Source organism: Bos mutus, chromosome 15 (assembly GCF_027580195.1).
Source record: "Bos mutus isolate GX-2022 chromosome 15, NWIPB_WYAK_1.1, whole genome shotgun sequence".
NCBI classification, from domain to species: Eukaryota; Metazoa; Chordata; class Mammalia; order Artiodactyla; family Bovidae; genus Bos; species Bos mutus.
The window spans coordinates 19,065,830-19,084,708 of NC_091631.1; the positions used below are offsets into that span (position 1 = coordinate 19,065,830).

An 18,879-nucleotide genomic window follows, 5' to 3' on the forward strand; every position below is an offset into this window, starting at 1 on the left:
TTGAGTCCATCTAGGTTCTGTAGGGTTTTTGGAACCAGGACTCTTTGGCTTTGGTTGGGTCCTTGTGTCCAAGCTTCTACAGGGTCATCTGATGCCCAGAATTCCATCAACTCAAGTCTCAGGGTTGAGACTGTGGGCTTCCTAGCCAGCCAGCACTACACGTAAGGGGAATAAAATCTCAATTCCTCTCTAGAGGATAGGCCTGAGATGTCAAAGAGAAGGGGCTTGGGAGCTGGGGACAACGACTAATAGGTAAAGGAGCCTCCCCCGCCCCAACATCCTGGGAAATTGCTCAGTAGAGAGGCCACAGACCCAGGCCACAGCCTGTAAGCTGGTTCCTGTCTTTAGGCTTGGGTTTTCTCCTGTGATAAAAACATAAAGGGTCATGCTCGCCCAGTCTCTGTAAGTCACTTGGCAGCTGGGAGTTGGGGTGGAATGTCAGAAGCCACTCATGGCTCAGCCCTGGCGTTGTCAACAAGATTGGGCCCTGAGATTTCAGATTTATTCTCTTGATTTCTGGGCTTCCTGCAGCTCCCCTAGAAATGCAGAGTCTTGGCAGGAGGCGTGAGTTGGGGAAAGCAAGGGCAAGAGTTCCTTCCCCACAGCCCATCAGCTGGCCAAGGCCAGTTCCAGGGGAGAGGAGTCAAGATTCTGGATCCCAGTCTCTAGGCAGGGCAACCTTTAATGGCTCAGGGGAGTAGACAATTGCTGGCACTCTTGCATATCCCCCCACTCCAAGGTATCATACCTCAGTTGGGGTTTTTTCGAGTTTCTTAAATATAATACCTGGTATTCTAATCTTGCTTATAAATACTCATTCAGGAAACATTTATTGAGCACTTATTCTGTGCCAGGCACTGGAGACTGAATGTTAAGAGAGAATGTCTTAGCCTTTGCAAGAAGCTCACAGCCTGACACTGGAGGCAATCTAGACTCTAAGAGATAAGGTGTCCGGGAGATCTCTCTCTGGCAGAACCTGGACTCAAACCCAGACCATTCTAGGTTATTTCAACCTCCGTTTCTGGGGATCTTGGCCCCCCTGTTGAGATGGATTTCCTCTTCCCTCCTGGACGGGCACCGAACCCACTGTAGTCTGTGTGTGACCCTTGGGGAATTTGTCAGGAGGGTGAGGACTTGCATTCCCAAACTTAAGTGCGAAGTTTGGGAAGGGAAGAGGAAGACTGCCTGAGAGTCTTGGGAAGGGAAGAGGAAGACTGCCTGAGAGTCTTGAGCGATTTCCCCAGCCCCTCTGGCGCGCAGAACCCTGTCCCTGGAGGATACCTGGTTATTACTGGGCCACCTAGTGTCACACGGGGACACCAGCACAGCCCTAGGGCCAAGGGCGCCCCCCTCGGGTCGCTTTGGAGAGGGTATTTCGTTGCTAGATAGCCTTCCCCATACGCTGCCGCTGCCACAGCTGCGGAGTCATCATTTTCAGCCCTTGGGGACCACCTTCCTGATTGAGCCTGCTGTGCCCTCCACCCGTCAGCTCCCGCGGGGGCCTGGCCCAGCCAGGCTGTTCCCGGACTCCTCCGCTGCGGCGGGCGGGGGAGAGAAGCGCAGAGCCTGTGTCGCTGCTCCACGCGGTCAAGGTTGCGCTGCTTTGCCGGGCCGAGAGGAACCGTGGGAAAGGCGCTACCTTGGCCGCTCGAGCCTCTCCCTCTAAGGCCTGTAACAATACAAGGAATCTTTGAATAAGCTGTCCCCTTTGGCCGGCAGCTGTCTCTCCTCCGGCCCCTGGCCCCCGGCCCCCGCCTCCGGGCTCTCCGCGCTTGTCTCAGTGCAAGGCCCCGGGACCACGCGCTCTAATCAGTCCCGCATCCGATAAGCTTCTAATTTAAAGGGCCCTCTCCCCTCCTCTATGAGGGCGCTTTTACCGATGTGCACCCCCTCTCCGGAGGGGGGGGGGCTTGGGAGCCTCGCGGGGCGCGGAGTCGAGGCGATCCATGCAGGAGCGGCCTCCCAAAACCCCTTGCCCCTCGCCACGCACCGATGGTGGCGGGGGGCCGCCTCCGGGGACAGCACGGTGCTCCGGCCACCGGCTAAGGAATGGAGAAGGGTTCATCTAGAGACAACTTCTTTGTCGCTCCTGTTTCTCCTCTTTATTTAAAAAACAGTTCTTTCAAAATTCGGCCTTCCCCCTGTAAAACTGGGCGCTCCGAGCCAAATTTCCCTTGTCAGCTGATTGGTAGGCCTCAAACAGCGCGGCCTCCGTTCCCAAAAGGAAGTGCCTGGAAGCGCCAGCGTGCTCACCCACTCCTGACAGCTAGCGGGCCGGGGGTTATCTTTGCCCACTTAGCAGGCCAGAAATAGAGGCCTCTGGGGTCATGCAAATTGCTAAAGCTGGTGGCTTCTTAAGTTGTCAACCTGTGGCGCCAATTGGTGCGAGAGACTTGTACAATTCGTTTAATAAGACCTGCTCCAACCTTCCCTCCGACTCTTTAACACATCACATTCCCCGAAGTGGACTGTAGAAGCTTGTTTATGGTTTTTTTTTTTTTTTTTTTTGCGGGGTGGTAGGGGGGCGTTTAAAAGACGTGGGTATTACCTTTCACTGTTCAATCTAAGTCTTCAGGGACGTTTGTTGTAGAGCCCTGATTATGCCTGGGCCAAGAGTTGGAGAATGGGGGTTGTTTGACTCACCCCACTCCCAAGAATTGAGGAGGGGGCTGGTTGGAGGCTCAGCCCAGTGCAGGAGGCGGGGCCCAGCGAGGGCGGGGTGGGGGGACTAGGTTCAGCCCAGTGGCCCTGCAGGGAGCCGATGTGAGCTTCTGGACTAATATGATTCCTCACTTGGCCAGGACCTCAGTTCAGAGACTACGGAGCCTGCGCACAGGAAAGGACCCCACCATTGGGTTCAGGACTCAGAACTGATCCTGATCTTAGCTGGACGATGCTTTTCCCCCAGAGGCAGCTACAGTTTTGCAGAAGCCAGTGGGGTAAATGTTTCAAGTACTTTGGTGACAGTAATCACAGGAGACTACGTTTTTTTCAACCACCAACACGTGTTCTCCCCGCCCCCGCCCCCCCCCCCCACCTTCGGAAAGCTGGGGAAGAATGCCGCGACATTGCCTTCGGTTTCTCGGCAGGGAAACTGAGGCATTGGACCCCGTGCGTACCATGTAGGGAAAGGGAGGTACACTGTCAGACACACTCTGAAACAAACAGGTTTCCCGGCCTGGGACGCGAGGAAGTCGGCCCCTGCAATGATGGTCACAGTCCGATCCTCAGGGCGCGAGCTGGGTCCGAGGAAGGCGCAGGGTCGAGGCCCGCAGGCCCAACTTGAAAGGCCACTTCTTTTTTGCCCCTCACCAGCTTTCCCGAGGGCTTTGGGTGTCAGTGGTGTCGGGTCGCGCAGCCTCAGACAGATAACATTACTCAGTAATTACTCTCCCCCATTTAAAGCCCAGGCCGTTTAACTGGCCCCGAGTAATTAATGAAAGTTGGTGCGCGGGCCTCTGATTTACGGCTCCGAGTCAGCGCCGGGTCAGCCGAGCAGATCCATTTTGGTCGCCCGCCGCTGCCCCTGCGGGAGAACCGAGCTGTTTTGTTTTGGGGGGAGAACGACTTTCTCCGCCGAGCGGCTGAAAGTTTTCATACTGGCGAGGTTCGGTGCAGAAGCCGCGGACGTCGTGAAAGACAAGGGCGTAAATAAATTGGGAAACTCTGGGGAGGTCTGGATTTTACTCGGGAAAGGGCGGGGAGCACGTCCCGAGGTCACAGTGGGCCTGGCTTCCCTGGGGCTGATTGACTCGGGATCCGAATGCGGGGCTGGGTGCTCCTCGCCCGGTTTCTGGTTCACAGGGTCCCTGACTCCCCGCTGACGCTGTTTCTCTCTCGGCCTTGTCCGCAGGATACAGTACGGTGACCTTCGACGGGACGCCCAGCTACGGTCACACGCCCTCGCACCACGCGGCGCAGTTCCCCAACCACTCCTTCAAGCACGAGGACCCCATGGGCCAGCAGGGCTCTCTGGGTAAGCCGGGGTGGGGGTGGGGGTGGGGGCCTTCTCCCCTTCTTCCATGCCACCCCTGCCTCCCCAGGACTTTCCAACTCACAGCAAATTGGGGAAGGGAGAAGAGGACAGCTAGAATAGCCTAATCTCAAAAGAAAAGATTGTTTTCTCCCACTCCCTAGTATGTTAGCCCCATTCCGCCGACACTGCGAATGTCCAGAGGGTCTTTTTCCGTGTTCTGTGCGGTGACTGCTTAAAAAAGAAGGTAAAGGGAGAAGCTTAGCTGGTTGTGATCTGGACACCCGTCTCTCGGCACGGCCCCGGCATCCAGGCCCCCGTGCGCCCTGCACAGCCTGGGGGCCCAGCCCCCGCCCGCGGCCCCGCACCCCCAGCCCTCCGCGCGCTCACCCGGCTCTCCTGGCTCTCTGCAGGGGAGCAGCAGTACTCCGTGCCGCCCCCAGTCTACGGCTGCCACACGCCCACCGACAGCTGCACAGGCAGCCAGGCCCTGCTGCTGAGGACGCCCTACAGCAGGTAGGAAGGCGCTCCGCACCGGGTCTGGGTCCCCGCGACCCCGGAGGGGGCGCTCGAGCTGGAGGGCGGTGTCCGCCGCCGGGCGGCCCCGCCTGCGAGTCCTGGAGGCCACGGGCGCCTCGAACCCACTGGGCTTCCTGAAGCAAATTAAAGCCCATCTCTTGGTTCCTATCTGAAAGACGTAGGTTTCCCGGTCTCCTGGTGGTCTTTGAATATCAATGAGGGCGGTTACCGTTTGGAGCTGAAGAGCAGAACTTTGAGGATTTTATTTTTATTTTTTGGTAAGGGCTCTTTGCTAGGAGGACTTCAGCCTCCTCGGGATCAAGGATTAAACACGGGGTCCACTCCCACCCAGTCAGCCAGTTTGTCTCCCTTTTCTAGCCCCCTCCTCGCGCGCTGGACACACTCGCCAGCCTTCTCTGGGACCATTTCCAGGGCGCGTACACTCGGGCCACCACCTTCTCCCCACCCCAGTCCCCCAGAGTCTCGGGTGCGGCAGCGCCCTGGGGGCGTCTTCCCCAGAGCCCCGCTGCCCCAGACTGGATGCGGGATTGCAGGCGGGCGGCTGCGGTGCCTCCGGGGAGACAGCTCCAGTCCGCGCCCGCCCTTCTTCCTGATCCCGGGAGGCGGAAAACCAGCTTCTTCTCCCTCCAAGCTCTTTTCCTGCCCCTCGTGCCTCCTCTGCTTTTGCTCCACCCTCCACCTTCTCTTCCCCCAAATTTATTCTTCAACTTTGGGTGAACTTGGCCGGCATCCCGCGTCGCCGATAGGGTTGCCTAGTAACTACACCCGCCGGAGCCGGGAGGGAAGTGGCCGCTAGCGGCCTTTTGAGGCCGGGGATTGGGCGCGCATTACCTCATTTTCCACCCCTACCCCCGACCCGGTGCTGCGGGGATCCTGATACCGACTGCCCCAGACTCATCTCCATCTTCCCTCCCCTCCTTTGGAAGACCCGGGGCTGACGTCAAGGGAAGGAGGTAGTGAGGTAATGAAGGAAGGAAAAGCGCCTGCCCTGGGAGATTGGTGGAAGGAATGGCCGCGCCTGGGGGCCCTCCAGTCCCACAGGTGGAGGAGGGGAAGGGGTCTTCGTTTCCGAGCTCGCAGCGGCTCATCCCAAACCCAACGCCCCGGAGTATTTAGGAAACCGAGCCTAGAACACTGGTCTGATTCTCCCATTCTGGGGAAGGACTGGGTCCAGCCCACCTACTTCTCTAGGCCTAGAGTACACAGACTTCGGAAACCTTTCCTTTTGACTGGGGAAATCCGGCATATCTAATCTGATCTTGGATTCAAGATCACGTTTTGTTATTTATTTTTTTCTTTTTTTACGCCCGACCTCCACTAGATTTTTTTTTTTTTTAAGAGGGAGAGGGCAGAAAAAAAAAAAAAAAAGCATGCAGTTTGCCCAGGTTCAGGAAGATTTCCTGGAGAAGGGCATGGCAACCCACTCCACTATTCTTGCCTGGAGAATCCCATGGACCTAGGAGTCTTGTGGGTTACAGTTCATCGGGTAGCAAAGAGTCAGGACACGACTGAGCTACTAACACTTGCCCAGGTAGAGATTGAATGATCACACCTTCTCACCCTCCTGTCTCCCTCCCTAGCTGGCAGAACCCAGTTCTGTTCTTGGTACAGCAGGCTCAGGGATCTGCTCCTGGCAGACATCTCTGCACTTGCCCTTGGTGGTTCAGCTCACTGGAATGGGTACAGAATCTGAAATCTCTGTTGTAAAGCACCTCCCCAAGCAAAACTGAGATGGTAGGATCATTGCCATCTTTTTTAAGGAGCTGCTTCTGCCTGTTTCCAGATTGGCATTGCTCTTATTCTAGCCTTGGGGTGGGATGGGCTTTGGAATGGTTCCTGGTGGGATGACTTTGGCCCAGTCCTTCCTCCTTGGCTCCTGGTTGATGCCTCACCCCACGCAGAGAGGAAGACCTTGATGCTGGAATGGGTGCTGTTTAAATGGGCTGGGATACCTCCTTGGAGGTTGGGGACTGGGGGGCTTTGGAGTCTGATTCAGTAGTGACACAGCTACACACGTTTCTTACTCCCCCCTCTTTCAAGCCTAAGTCCACCCTGTGGGTCTTTAAGAAGGGGCTGAACAGCCTAGAAAGGAGTCAGGGATAAAGTGATCACAACCTCTGGCTTAACAGCAGTTCTCCAAACTGAGTCCCTGTGGTGGATTTTGACTTGCGTCTGAATTTGTGGTTGCTATGAAAGTAGGAAAAGTCACTCGGATTGCATTTTATACATAAAAATTTCACATTTTCGAATCCATCTTCTAACTGGCTGCTGTATAAAGCACTTTTGTCAGGTTCATCTTTCAGAGTTATTTGCTTATTCCTTTCTTCTTTCTACATAATTGGAACTTTTTTGCTCACTTTTGTATGAATGTCATCAAAATACCATTTTCTCTTGTTATAGAAAAATTTCTAAGTAGTAACATCTCCTGAAAAAAAAATTTGTGACCCCTGTAGGAAAACTTTGCTCCCTTGAAGTTGTGCTGCCTGAGTCTTTGAGGCTCCCTTGAAGTTGGTGCTGCCTGAGTCTTTGAAGCTCCATCCACCCTAAATTCACAACGTTTCTAATCACCTTTCAAAATCAGATACTTCTCCTGCATTAATGATGGATGTACAGGTGTAGGGATGTTTTAGAATATGTGCATCCACATTACTGCTGTTGTGTCATTTCCTTCTTTCCTACTTCTAAAAAAGTTTGAAAGGTTATTTAAATGCTTTTGTGAACACAGTTTTTGAAAAACATAGGAAATACAACTAAACTTTAATCACTTAGATATTCAGTGGTTCTTCTACTGGTCCCTGGCTCTGTTCCCTTTTCTGTCTAAAATTGGGACCTCCTAGGAAAGGCTTGCTTGTATTTTTTGAATTTGTATTTTGTTTGCCTTGTTGCACTTGCTAAGGCAGCCTGCCAGGACTCTGTCCTGCCCTTCCAAAGCTCCTTCTGTCTCCCCAGTCTTGGATTTAGCCTGGGGTTAGTGTATTTGGTATATACACTGACATTAAATAAGCACCACACAATGTGAATTTGCTATGAGAAAATTCTCAAAATTCTCTATTTGGAGAGAACTGTAAAGTGACTCCTCTCTTTCAGGTAACAGATCTGAGGATGTACAGCTATATACAGATGTGATGAGTAGTGTATAAAAAATGACCCCAGTCTACTTATGGAAAGTGTTAAGAGATCATTTTCTCCATCCTTCTCTGCCCCCCTCATCCCTCATATTGAGGGTGGGCAGAGCTTATTCTGAAGGTCACTAAGGATTCTGGAGCCAGATTTCAGCCCTTCTGGAGCCCAAAGATCATGCAAGCCCCGATTACATAATCGCTAGGCTTTATTGCATATTTTATGCTGTGGCATACTGTGCTACAGCTTCATTCAACTGACTCATTTAATTCTTCTGATTACCTTTGAGGTCGATACTCCCATCCCCACTCTGCTAAAGAAGAGATAGGTTCAGAGACTCAAAGTAACTTGCCCAAGTTACCTAGCAGTGAGAATCAGAACTAGGATTTGATTCTCAGTCTCTCTTGTCTTTAAAGCCCACAGGGATTCCAGGTCACTCACTGTCCTCCACCTGAAACATTCCCCTTGTATAGCACCTTTGCTAATAATTGATAAAAGCAAATGCTTATATAAGCTTACTACCTCCCAAAACCATTCTAAGCACTTAATCTTACATTTAATCTGTAATTAAATGTAAGACTTACATTTAATCTGAAACTTTTTGAGAGTTTCAGTAGGTTATCACCCCCATTTTGCAGGGGGGTAAACTGAGGCCTTTGGAGGTGAATTTGCTTGGTGAGACGCAGTATGGGACAGAACAGGTGTGAGGCTCTGCATCCATCCTCTCTCCTGGCACCCGCCTGCCTGTCCTGATGCTTAAGGGCGCTTTCCTTTCCAAAGGTGCTGTCTGCCCTAGGTCTTGCTCGAGGAAGGTCTTTATTCCTCACATCTGTGAAAGAAACCCCATTATCCTTTGGTTTTACCCATAGTTTTCAATCAGAATCGCTCTGTGGATCAGAGGCAGTATTTTCATCAGTCAGTATTGTAAGAGCTAACTTGAGCTTTCACTCCAAAAAGTCTTTAACTTACCAAGCCTCCGTCTTTCAAACTCCCGACTCCTCCAGCTTTGCCTTTACCAGTAGTGAGAACTACTGAAGTTCAGTGCAGGCGCCTAAAGAAACACGCTGAAAGGGCAGAGACCTTTCTCTTCATCCATCCAGACCCAGGGGGAGCAACAGCTTCCAGGGCCACCCTGATTTGTGCTTGCCCAGAACAAGGTCTCAGGGAAGGTGGGACCTTCATGCTCCTATGAGGGGAAGAAGTAGTGAAGTCCAACTGCACTAAGCACAGTTTTCTCCTGATGTTGACCTATAACAGGCAGCTAGCAGGGCTTTCCCTACTCACTTCCCTTGAATCCTCTTCCACAAGTCCCCTCTCTCCTGCTGCTTGCTGAGCCCCTTAAAGCCAGCAGTCCTTGACCATGCCCATTTCATGGGTTGATTCTCACAGCTACTTTGAAAAGGAGTTCTGGGCCTGAAAAATATTCCCACACGCACTAATCTTTTTAGACATTATAGTTTCCTTTTCATTTTGTTCTTTTACTAGGTTTGTGTATACATTTTTAGTAACTGTGCTACCAATTTAAACGAGAATGCTTATTTCCTTTGGCCCCTTGTCAGGTAAAACTTCAAATGCAGAAGCAGTAGTTGCTGATTTGAATACTTTTGATTGAATGGTGACGATTCACCAGTGATGAAGTTGACAGTGGAGTCTATTACCATACAGATTGTCTTTCATGTGAGAGAAGCTTCTAGCAGCTTATAGAGCTTCTGGGGAATCCAGTCAGTGGGAAGTACATGATCTGCCATTTAGGTTGGCCTTCAATGTAGAATTAAATCAGAGAAGAGCGCTCACCTGAAGAAATAAAATCATAATTAATAATGTCTCTTTTTACATGTACGTCTAAAAATACTTGATATGCTGTACAAGCTTCACTTAAGACAATACTTGTTTCCCATATAGGTAGACATGAAGGCAGAAAGTCTGAAGTGGTTTCCAGGGTGGTGGGCAGTGTTATCAAAGAAAGGTTTGACTTGAACTTGTCTCCAGGGAGCGGGAAAAACCTAGTTTCAAATATTCCTGCAACTTTTGTGCTGATCAAGTGTTTATGAATAGAAGTTAAAGTCCCGGTGGGTTTTTCTTTGGTTCACTGGTGAGCTAGAGAGAAATGACAATACCAAGAGATTGACTGTAAAATGATTATTCACCATAGCCTGCTGGGCAGAAATTATTGAACAGGCCGCCTCCATGGCGCCTCGGAGGGAAGAACGCAGGAAAAGGTCTGCGTGGAAATTTGGCTGCAGCCTCTGTGCATGGGCCTTGGTTATCAGGTAGAAGTTTGGGGCAAAGCTATTACAGAAAACTCTGGGAACATGAATTCTGAGCACAGATGCCACTTACATGTGCCTTTTTCTCATTGGGAATTTTTTTTTTCACCCCGGGAAACACTTTTCTTCCACCAAGATGCTGGTTTGCCAGCTGATAACCATCTGGCAGGGGGCTTCCTTGGTGGCTCAGTGGTAAAGAACCCGCCTACAGTGCAGGAGACGTGAGTTTGATCCCTGGATCAGGAAGATCCCCTGGAAAAGGAAATGACAACCCACTGCAGTACTCTTGCCTGGGAAATCCCATGGACAGAGGAATCTGGTGGGCTACAGCCCGAGGGGTCACAAAGAGTCAGACACGACTCAGTGACTAAACAACAACCGCCGTCTGGCAGAGGCAACTCCGGTCGTAATCAGTCTTCGGCAGCCCTATTCCAGTGGCAAAAAGAATGTTTCTACCTCATTCTTCTGAATATACTTAAACACACTTAAAGATGAAAATGTACTTGAATTACACATGCATTTGAAGAGTGAGGGAGTTCTGGTCCAGATAATAGCAGAGAGCTTTTCTCTTCCTTTCTCTTTGTGCAGAGGTCGAGAACTCAGTAATCCTGGAGTCCAGGCCAAAACAAACTCTATATGATCTACTACTGATTTCCTTTTAAGTTCCCCTTTTTGCTAGGACTGACTTCCTTTTATTTTACTCCAACTTGCATTAATCCCAGTTATAGAAGTTTCTTTCCTCTTTCCCTTGCTTTCAACTTCAAACATTTCTTACATAGGAAACCAGTAACTTTTTTTTTTTTAATTTCAAGATCTACTTGAAAGAAAATATAAAAGACACCATGACCATATATTTTGGAATATATTTTGGCAGCCGGCAATTTCAGCGTTCCTTTCCGAGCAGACAGAGTTAGATGGGGAGCTGAAATGCCTACGTGACCACTGTGGTCGCTGTGAGCCAAACCACCTGCTTATCTGATCTCCTCTGGGAACGAGGTGGTCGACACCTCCAGTGGTTATTTAGTAATTAGATGCTTTGTTTGCCAGGGGTCATATATTCCTTAACTGGTGCTGCCTCTTTCTGTGGGTTTTCATGATGAGAGCTGGGTGTTGACCGATCGCCTGAAGAGATCAGAGCTTGGGCCTGGTATTTTTAGCTCAGATTCACATTTTGTCCTCTCCCAGCAGCAGCTATTGTCATTACTGTCATTGACTTCCAGTTGGAAGATGGTGCCAACCAAGCTGACTGACTGAGCCACTGAGGAGCCCCAGCCAGCAGAAGGCAGGATGTGGTTAAAATTGTGCTCTGATTCTATGGCCAGCCTCAGGAAATCTATTTGTTTTTTTTTTTTTTTTGGTTTTGGCTTGGGAATTTTCTGAAAGCCCTTCTCCTTGGGCCCTTTCTACCTTCTGTCCTCTTAAGAGGATTTGCAGGCTGAACTGTCAGGACTACTGAAATCCAGCAGTGGGGGTCCTCCTGGGACCTTGGCACACTATCCTCTTTCACCTCCAGACTCCTGTCTGCACTATTATCATATTGTTTCTACTGTTGTTTAAATAGCAGTGAGAGAACAAGGCTCAGAGCTCAAATAATGCCAAGAAGCCATTAAAGGGGCAGGGCAGAGTAGAGGTGGGGGCATCAGGCAGGTCAGCACTAGGCAAGTCTCTGAGCCTCTGTCCTCCTCTGATAAATGACGACCATAAGGCAGTCACAGTTATGCCTGCCTCACAGAGTTGTTGTGATGAATATCGGTGATGTGTGAGTGGACTGTACAAAATCTGATGGATTAGAAAAAGTGAAATATGTTATCTGTGTAGTCTTGAAAGAGTTATTGTCAGAGCTTCACAACATCCCTGTAAAGTTAGACTGATTGAGATTAAAATTCCCATTTAACAGATGAGAAAACTGAGGTGCAGAGACTTGAACTGATTTGCTCAAGGTCCTAAAACCTTCAGAGGAACCCTGTTCAATAGAAACATAATGCAAGTCATCTACTTAATTTGAAGTTTACCAGTAGCCACATTTAAAAAATTAGAAACAGAAAATTTAAAAATATTCTATTTAACCCCAAAAGCCCAACTCTTATTTCAGCCTGTGGCACTCTCCATATTTCAGGTTCTAAACAGCCAGAAGATACATATATGAGGCATAGATTCTGTATTTAAGAAGGTTTGCTTTCTGGGGGCCAAGAAAATGTACTTAAAAACTTATTTTCTCTTTAGGAATCTGTTGGACTTATTTTTTAAGTCTGTGAGAAAATTCCAGAATCATAAAGTTAGATATTTGGGACTCATTGACCCATATGTGTAAACTCCTGTCACCCATCTTGCTTCTCAGACCTCTTGAAAATTACAGTGTTGTTAGTCTTATGCAAGGATGAAATAATTTCAGAAAGATCCCAATCCCAGTAGGACCTAGGAAAATTGTCATCTGGGGCTGAGTGATTTTAGTTGGTGAACAATTTTTAAAAAATCAGTGACAAAAACAGAGAGCTGCCTGGGGAATACAATACCGGTTGGCTGAGATTAATGGCAAGATTAATAAATGGATTGCTTGATGAAAAGGCACAGGAGAACAAAAACCAGTAGAGATTGTGGAGGAGGCCGCTTATTAATGAACTGTCAGCCCAAAGAAAGTTCAAGAAACTCCTGTGTTAAATGCAGCAGGCTGGCACTTCTAATAAAAATTGGGGTCCTTCAGGAATTAATTACACTGGCCTTACAGCAAGAATTCGTGGAATTGCGAAATGTAGTGGCACAGACCAGCACCGGCCGCTGCTGCGAACAGAGAAGCTGCTAGAGAAACTAATCTTTTTTTTTTTTTTTTTCATTGATATGTAGTATATTGTAGTAGCATAATAGCCAGTTGGACATGGGGATGAATGATGGGGTCCAGATAGGCACTGACTAATGAAATTGCACATACTTGGAGTTTGAAGTCACTTCACATTTCATATGTAAAATTCCCTCCTGGAATCTGACTTCCTCCTTATTCTGTGTGCCCGCCACTAAGGAGTTCCAAATAATTTTCAGAGTCATTCTATGAGAGGCAGATGGACTCTACCGTGATTTATCAAGCGATGTTGAGAGAGAGCACAGGGTTCATTTATTCCAAGGGATACATGCTGTTACTTCCCTCACCCCTCCACAGGTTCCCTGTTTGGCTGGCCTGACAAAACCTTCTCTTAATTAAACTTGGTGTTGCCTCTGCCCGCTGGATGAAGCAGCCCAAAGGAATGCGGTGACAAGGTGGAGATTGTCCAGAATTTGCGATCTGGTATCACACACATTAGATACTGAAAGTTTCTTACCTTCTTTCCCTTCTGCCATGAAGGTGGAATGGAAATGGTCTGTAATGTGTTTAGACCAAAGGTTCCCAGACAAAACCATTCATCTCTTGGGCCTCAAATTTCATAATTAACCATTTTACTTCAGGACTAAATGTATCCCTAATAGAACTTGGCTATGTAGGAGATTTCTGGTGATCGGTTGGTATGTTAATTTTCTAGGAAGGAGATAAATATGAAATTAATGAATTAGTAAAAATAAAAGCATGTAATAAAGATGTTGAGTTATACCATGCAGGATACTTTTGAGAAGAGTGTTATTTTAGGAAATAAATACGCTTTTCTATAATGCATTTAGAGAAGTGTTTTAAGACGTATGCAATAAACATGGTTTTAAAAGTTGTATGTGAAAAAAAGAGAATAAGTTTTGGTTGGTTTATATGGTGATACAGTTTTCCTTTGGGATCTTAATGTAAATGATCAGCCATTGTTTTCCCTTATATAATAAAGGTCTGGGTTGGGGCCTTTGAAAAAAAACTCCGTTTGACTTATACCATGACCATAAAATTTATAGAGAATGATTCCTTGAGTTGTATCTAGAGTTTATCATCCTCTTCCTTCTGCTTGTCACATCCTTGAGTATTAGACCATCCATCACCCATCACTCTTTGACTTTTCAGGCCCTCATAATCCACATGATACTTATCCTTTTGATTAAAACAAGTTAATGGCCTTTTCACGAATAATTAATCTGCTGTCTTTCTACTTTCAGCTCCAGGCTTTTAACTTTAATGTTGAGCTATCCAGCCTGTGTTGCCTTTCAAAGTTTCACTCCCTTTAGCCTCTTCCCTTCAGAGGTTTAATACCTCTTTAGAAACTTCAGTGTTTGCTCTACTAAGGTTTTTTAAAGGCTTCCAAATTGTTCTCACATCCTTTCTTGCTGTGTGTGAAGTGAATGACATGGAGATCAGTGGGATGAAATGAAAATCATTTTAGACTCATGTATTCTGCCCATTCTGGAAAATATGGAGGCTTTCACTGTAAAGAAAAGTTAAAAGTCTATTGCTTTTTGGAAAAAAAAATTGCACATATATATATGTTGTATACTATGAATTTCTAACTCTGGACGTTTTTCTGACAGTGACAATTTATACCAGATGACCTCCCAACTTGAATGCATGACCTGGAATCAGATGAACTTAGGAGCCACATTGAAGGGGTAAGTTCTCTACTCTGTTTCCCTTCAACAGTAACTTACACCTGTTTGAACCATTTTCAAGGTCCTTATTCCATGGGAAGACAGCACAGTTGTAGAATAGGCGTGGCTCTCTACAGAATTAGGATGCTTGCCTCCTTCTCCCAGTTGGTCAGTTTTGTTCAGTATTAAATTTTTAGGAATATGGTTAGGGGATGTTTTTGTCTAGAATGTGTGGGTTGAGAATACTGGGAAAACTCCATATGGCCTTTCCTTATTGAATGTTTTAGAGTTCCTCAAAGTTGTGTCCATTCAACCTTGTTTAATATTTATGTTTGGCTTGTGATATCACCGAGGTTAATCATTACATCATCTTCCCGAGAAATGCTTTGAGTTTACAAAGTCCAAGATCTAAGCTTGTATCTGAAGGTGATTTGGACCATCCAAAGTCAGATGTGGTCACACCTTGTTGCCTCAGGAGGCTTTTATCACATTTGATACACAACCAGAATACAGAGAACACAGCAGTCAAACATAGGTAGCGGCAATGCTTTGCACCTGGAAATGAAAAAATCAAGGTGGGACTTAACAGTGAAAGAAGTCACTTTCAGTTTTGAATCTGAGTGGATAGGCCGTCAGATACGACAGTCACGAAGCCCCTGTTGTGTAACAGGTACTCATCTGGGTCCCCTCATCCTGTCTTCCCAATGGCATTATCATGCCTCCTAGGCACTGTTATCCTGTTTTTCAAAGAAGTTCATCAAGCTCAGAGATTTAAGTAATTTCCCAAGCTCACATCATACCATGTGTGCGATAGAGCTGAGATTCCAAGTCCACTTCTGATTCCAAAGCAAAGGCTCTTTCCAGTCTCCCTGTGGGGCCTTCTACTCCCCACCCCCACCATCAGCCCGGGTGGGATCAGGGTCACAGTTCAGCACTCTTGACTAGACAGCTGGCACCTCGTCTCCGTGTATTTAGTGGCTTCTCATTGGATTGTGGGATCTGGGCTTGCTAGAGCCATGCATGCTCCAGTCCCCATTCCCACCTCTTCTTCTTTTCTAGAGTTGCTGCTGGGAGCTCCAGCTCAGTGAAATGGACAGAAGGGCAGAGCAAGTGAGTGGACAATGCGATGCTGGCAAAGCAAACCATGTAGGCCTTGTTGACTGGCAGCTGGGGTGATGTAGGAGTTAGGACTGACGGCGGGAAATCAGGGCAGCCGCTGGTGCACAGGGATGGGAAGAAGTGATCCATTTTTTTCCCCTCTCTCTCTCTCTGCCTCTTATTTACTGTAGATATGTATGTGGGTAAAAATGGAGGTGGTGACATTTCTCATCAGCATACCCCTGGAAAACAACTTAAGAAATGATGCCTTAGGAACCCTGCTCATTTCCTGGCAAATGTTTCAAAAAAAATATTTAATTTGTGGTATTACACATATTCTTGTTACATCGGTCAAATCTTTCAGCCATACTTAACTTGCCTTTTCTCTATTTACCTTTAAATCTCTCAGGGAGAACTTAATTTTTACCCCAAATCTATGGTCAGACTTTTCTGCAAAGACTTTTTAGAATTCCTAAACATCTGTGTTTTCCAGAGCCTTACAGCCTGCACCCTGGGACATTTTTGTAACTGTTTCTTTTGATTTTGTTTTCTCTGCTTAAACACCAGAACCAGCCTCCCTCTTCTGGCCCTTCTTTCTTTTGTTGGTTCTGTGCTGTTTTTTGGATCATCCTTTGGTGATCAGCAAAGTTGTTTTTCATCTTCTAAAACTATTAAAGCCTTCTTTCCACACTCCAATTTTTCAACTATTTTAACCAAATCTCCACTTCCTTTCTCTAGACCTGAAGTATAAAAGTCTGCTGTTTATTGGGAATTTTTCTCTCCCCACTTCCATCCAAGGGTTGATGACAATTTCAGCATTGTATCTTTCCACCTACTTGCAACTTATGTTATCTTTCCTGGTCCCAGCCTTTCTTTCTGAATCCCTTACTTTTCTTCTCCTCCTCTCAGAATTCAGTAACTCTCCCCAAACTACATGCCAAGAATAGATAGAACATGATTGCGAAGTGAGGAGTATGTTTCAGTTTTTTTAATTTCTTCATGATGGAATATAGGCTTGGTTTGTTTACTTAATTACAAGAATTATGTATAAGGAATCTTGGCATATATTTTAATCTGGGTCTTTCCATTGGTGAGATAATCTTGGTATCTTTTAAAATCTTCAGGCACATGGTATTAGTCACTTGCTAGAGAGTCAGAAGCTATAAGGATGAAGTTCAAAGTGAGAATAAATTTGTTCAATCCTGTATAAGAAACAAAAACTAGAAGAGTTTTCATTGATCTGGTGTTTACATTTTGGAAAAGGATTCTTGAAATCAAGTGACTCCAATAGATAGTCTTATAAGAGTACTGTAACTCTTTGGAGAACAAAAAGTTTCAATTGTCTAGTTTATCTTCTCTCACATTGGGTTTTTGATCTCTTTGGCACATACTGTAAGTCAGCTAAATGTTTGCTTCTGTGTGGGAATTGAATATTTATCTAAAGATGGGTGTGAACCTTATTGGGCCAGATGTGAAGGGCTTTATGTACTTCTCTTTTGTTTTCACGACAATCCTGTAGTCACACACATCTTTCAGATGAGGGCTTGAGAGGTTACGCTACCTAACCAAGTTCACTTAGCGAGTGAGTGTCAGAGCCATGTTGGAACCCACTTCTGTCTGACTGCAGGATCTGGGCTCTAGCTTAAGAGTTTCTTAAACTTTTTAGACTGTGACCACAGTTTAAAATACCTTTACACTGAGACTGAATGTACACAACACACACATACACACACATTTTCACAAAACAATACTACATGCTTTACTTACTGATGTTTTCTACTTTATTGCACATCATCTTAAAAAATGCTGGTTGTGATTTTACAACTCACTAATGTATCATGACCCACAATTTGCCTCTCTTTTAGCTCTGAAAATAGCAACTCCTTAGCTCTTTCCTTCAAGCCCATGAACAGCTGAGAACTGGATACAATCGAAACTAATATCCCAGTAGAAAGTGGTTTTCCCCAGGGGGTACATAATCTGAGTAGGTGTCTTTATTCTCTGTACCAAATTTGTTTCCCTTTGTCATGGTATGAAAAGGCTGTTCATGGAAAATTTGGGAAAAGATACTCTGCAAAGAAAGACAAAGAGAACTAACTGTATTTTTGCATTAATCCATAACTAGTGTCTGGACACTATCTGAAATCAGTGGTGTGAAAAGTCAAGGTGACAGCGTAGATCTGTAACAGGGAAACTGGACGTCTGAGTCATGTTTTTGGGGGAAAAAGATATAATTTCTAAATCGCTCATAAAAAAGAAGCATTATCACATTTTTATTAAAAGATTGTGTACCTGAGACTAATACCCACTAAATATTTGTTCACATCTTCTTTCTTTGAAAATCATACTTTTTTAAAAAGAATAAGCTTGTTTCCTTGTGTCCTAAGCAAGTCCACAGAGACATCTTTCATCAGATGTTGGGAAGCAGTGTTATACTGGGTGGGGATAGAATTTTAGGGATAGCAAGGGCAAGATAAAAAGAAAACATGAAACATGGGCGAGGAGGGGCTTCCCGATCGCTCAGCCAGTAAAAAATCTGCCTGCAGTGTGGGAGACACAGGAGATGTGAGTTGGAGCCCTGGGTTGGGAAGATTCCCCTGGAGGAGGAAATAGCAACCACTCCAGTATTCTTGCCTGAAAAATCCTATGGACAGAGGAGCCTGGCATGCTACAGTTGATGAGGTCGCAAAGAATCGGACACAACTGAACAACTAAGCACCCACACAAGGGGGAGGAAAGAATCTTGCCACTGATTTACTCCTCTCTCTCCTTCTCCCTTTACTCACGTTCATCTCTGCACGCCCGTAAGGATCAGAGCTGCTTTCATGACGTCAAGTGGGAGAATGTTGTATTTCAGTTTAAGTCAAAGAGAAGATACCTTATGAAGCTACTTTGCTCACTCTGACCGCTTTCCTTACCTACAAACAATGAGATTAAATTTTCTAAGTGGGTCATTGGGAGAAAAAATTGCAGGGAACTCTTTCTCAGCGCTAGTCCACTTTTCTGAACAATTCTGTGTGTGGCACCTTGCAATGTTGTCTGCTTTGTATTTCTTTCGAAGCATTTTTTGTGCGTTCATAATGCCTGCTGATTTCCTAACTCTGCTCCCAAGCCCAGCTCCTCTGTCAGCCTCTGTTTTGTCTCTTCTGAAGAAAATATCCTGCAAAATGGAGAAACACATCAACCTTGACCGTGGTCCAAGTTGTTAAAACAAGGAAGAAGTTATTCTCTGGGGACTTGGGTAGGGGGAGTGGGAAATTGAAGACAATAGCAATGTGAAAGGAGTGCTGAGCAAAATGAATGTCCCCTTGGCTGGTCCAAGAAGTTCAGACTGTTGGGAACACACAGTATTTGACCTGTGGATGCTTGAAAGGAAAAATGAAAGATCTCAGGATG

The 18,879-nt window shown here is 46.5% G+C and overlaps 1 protein-coding gene across 6 annotated transcripts in view; it reads left to right on the top strand.

The window, feature by feature from the left end:
- The window catches only part of WT1 (WT1 transcription factor), a 50,480-nt gene that overhangs the window by 2,562 nt on the left and 29,039 nt on the right, over positions 1-18,879 (top strand). For 2 of the 6 annotated variants that reach the window (XM_070383598.1, XM_070383597.1), the window contains exons 2-5: positions 3,854-3,976; positions 4,387-4,489; positions 14,329-14,406; positions 15,445-15,495. In XM_070383598.1, the coding sequence (XP_070239699.1) occupies positions 3,854-3,976; positions 4,387-4,489; positions 14,329-14,406; positions 15,445-15,495 (355 nt within the window). Of the gene's footprint in view, positions 1-2,836; positions 2,940-3,483; positions 3,648-3,853; positions 3,977-4,386; positions 4,490-14,328; positions 14,407-15,444; positions 15,496-18,879 lie in introns of those variants that run through there. The other 4 variants (XM_070383601.1, XM_070383600.1, XM_070383602.1 and 1 more) reach the window with 3 other exon arrangements.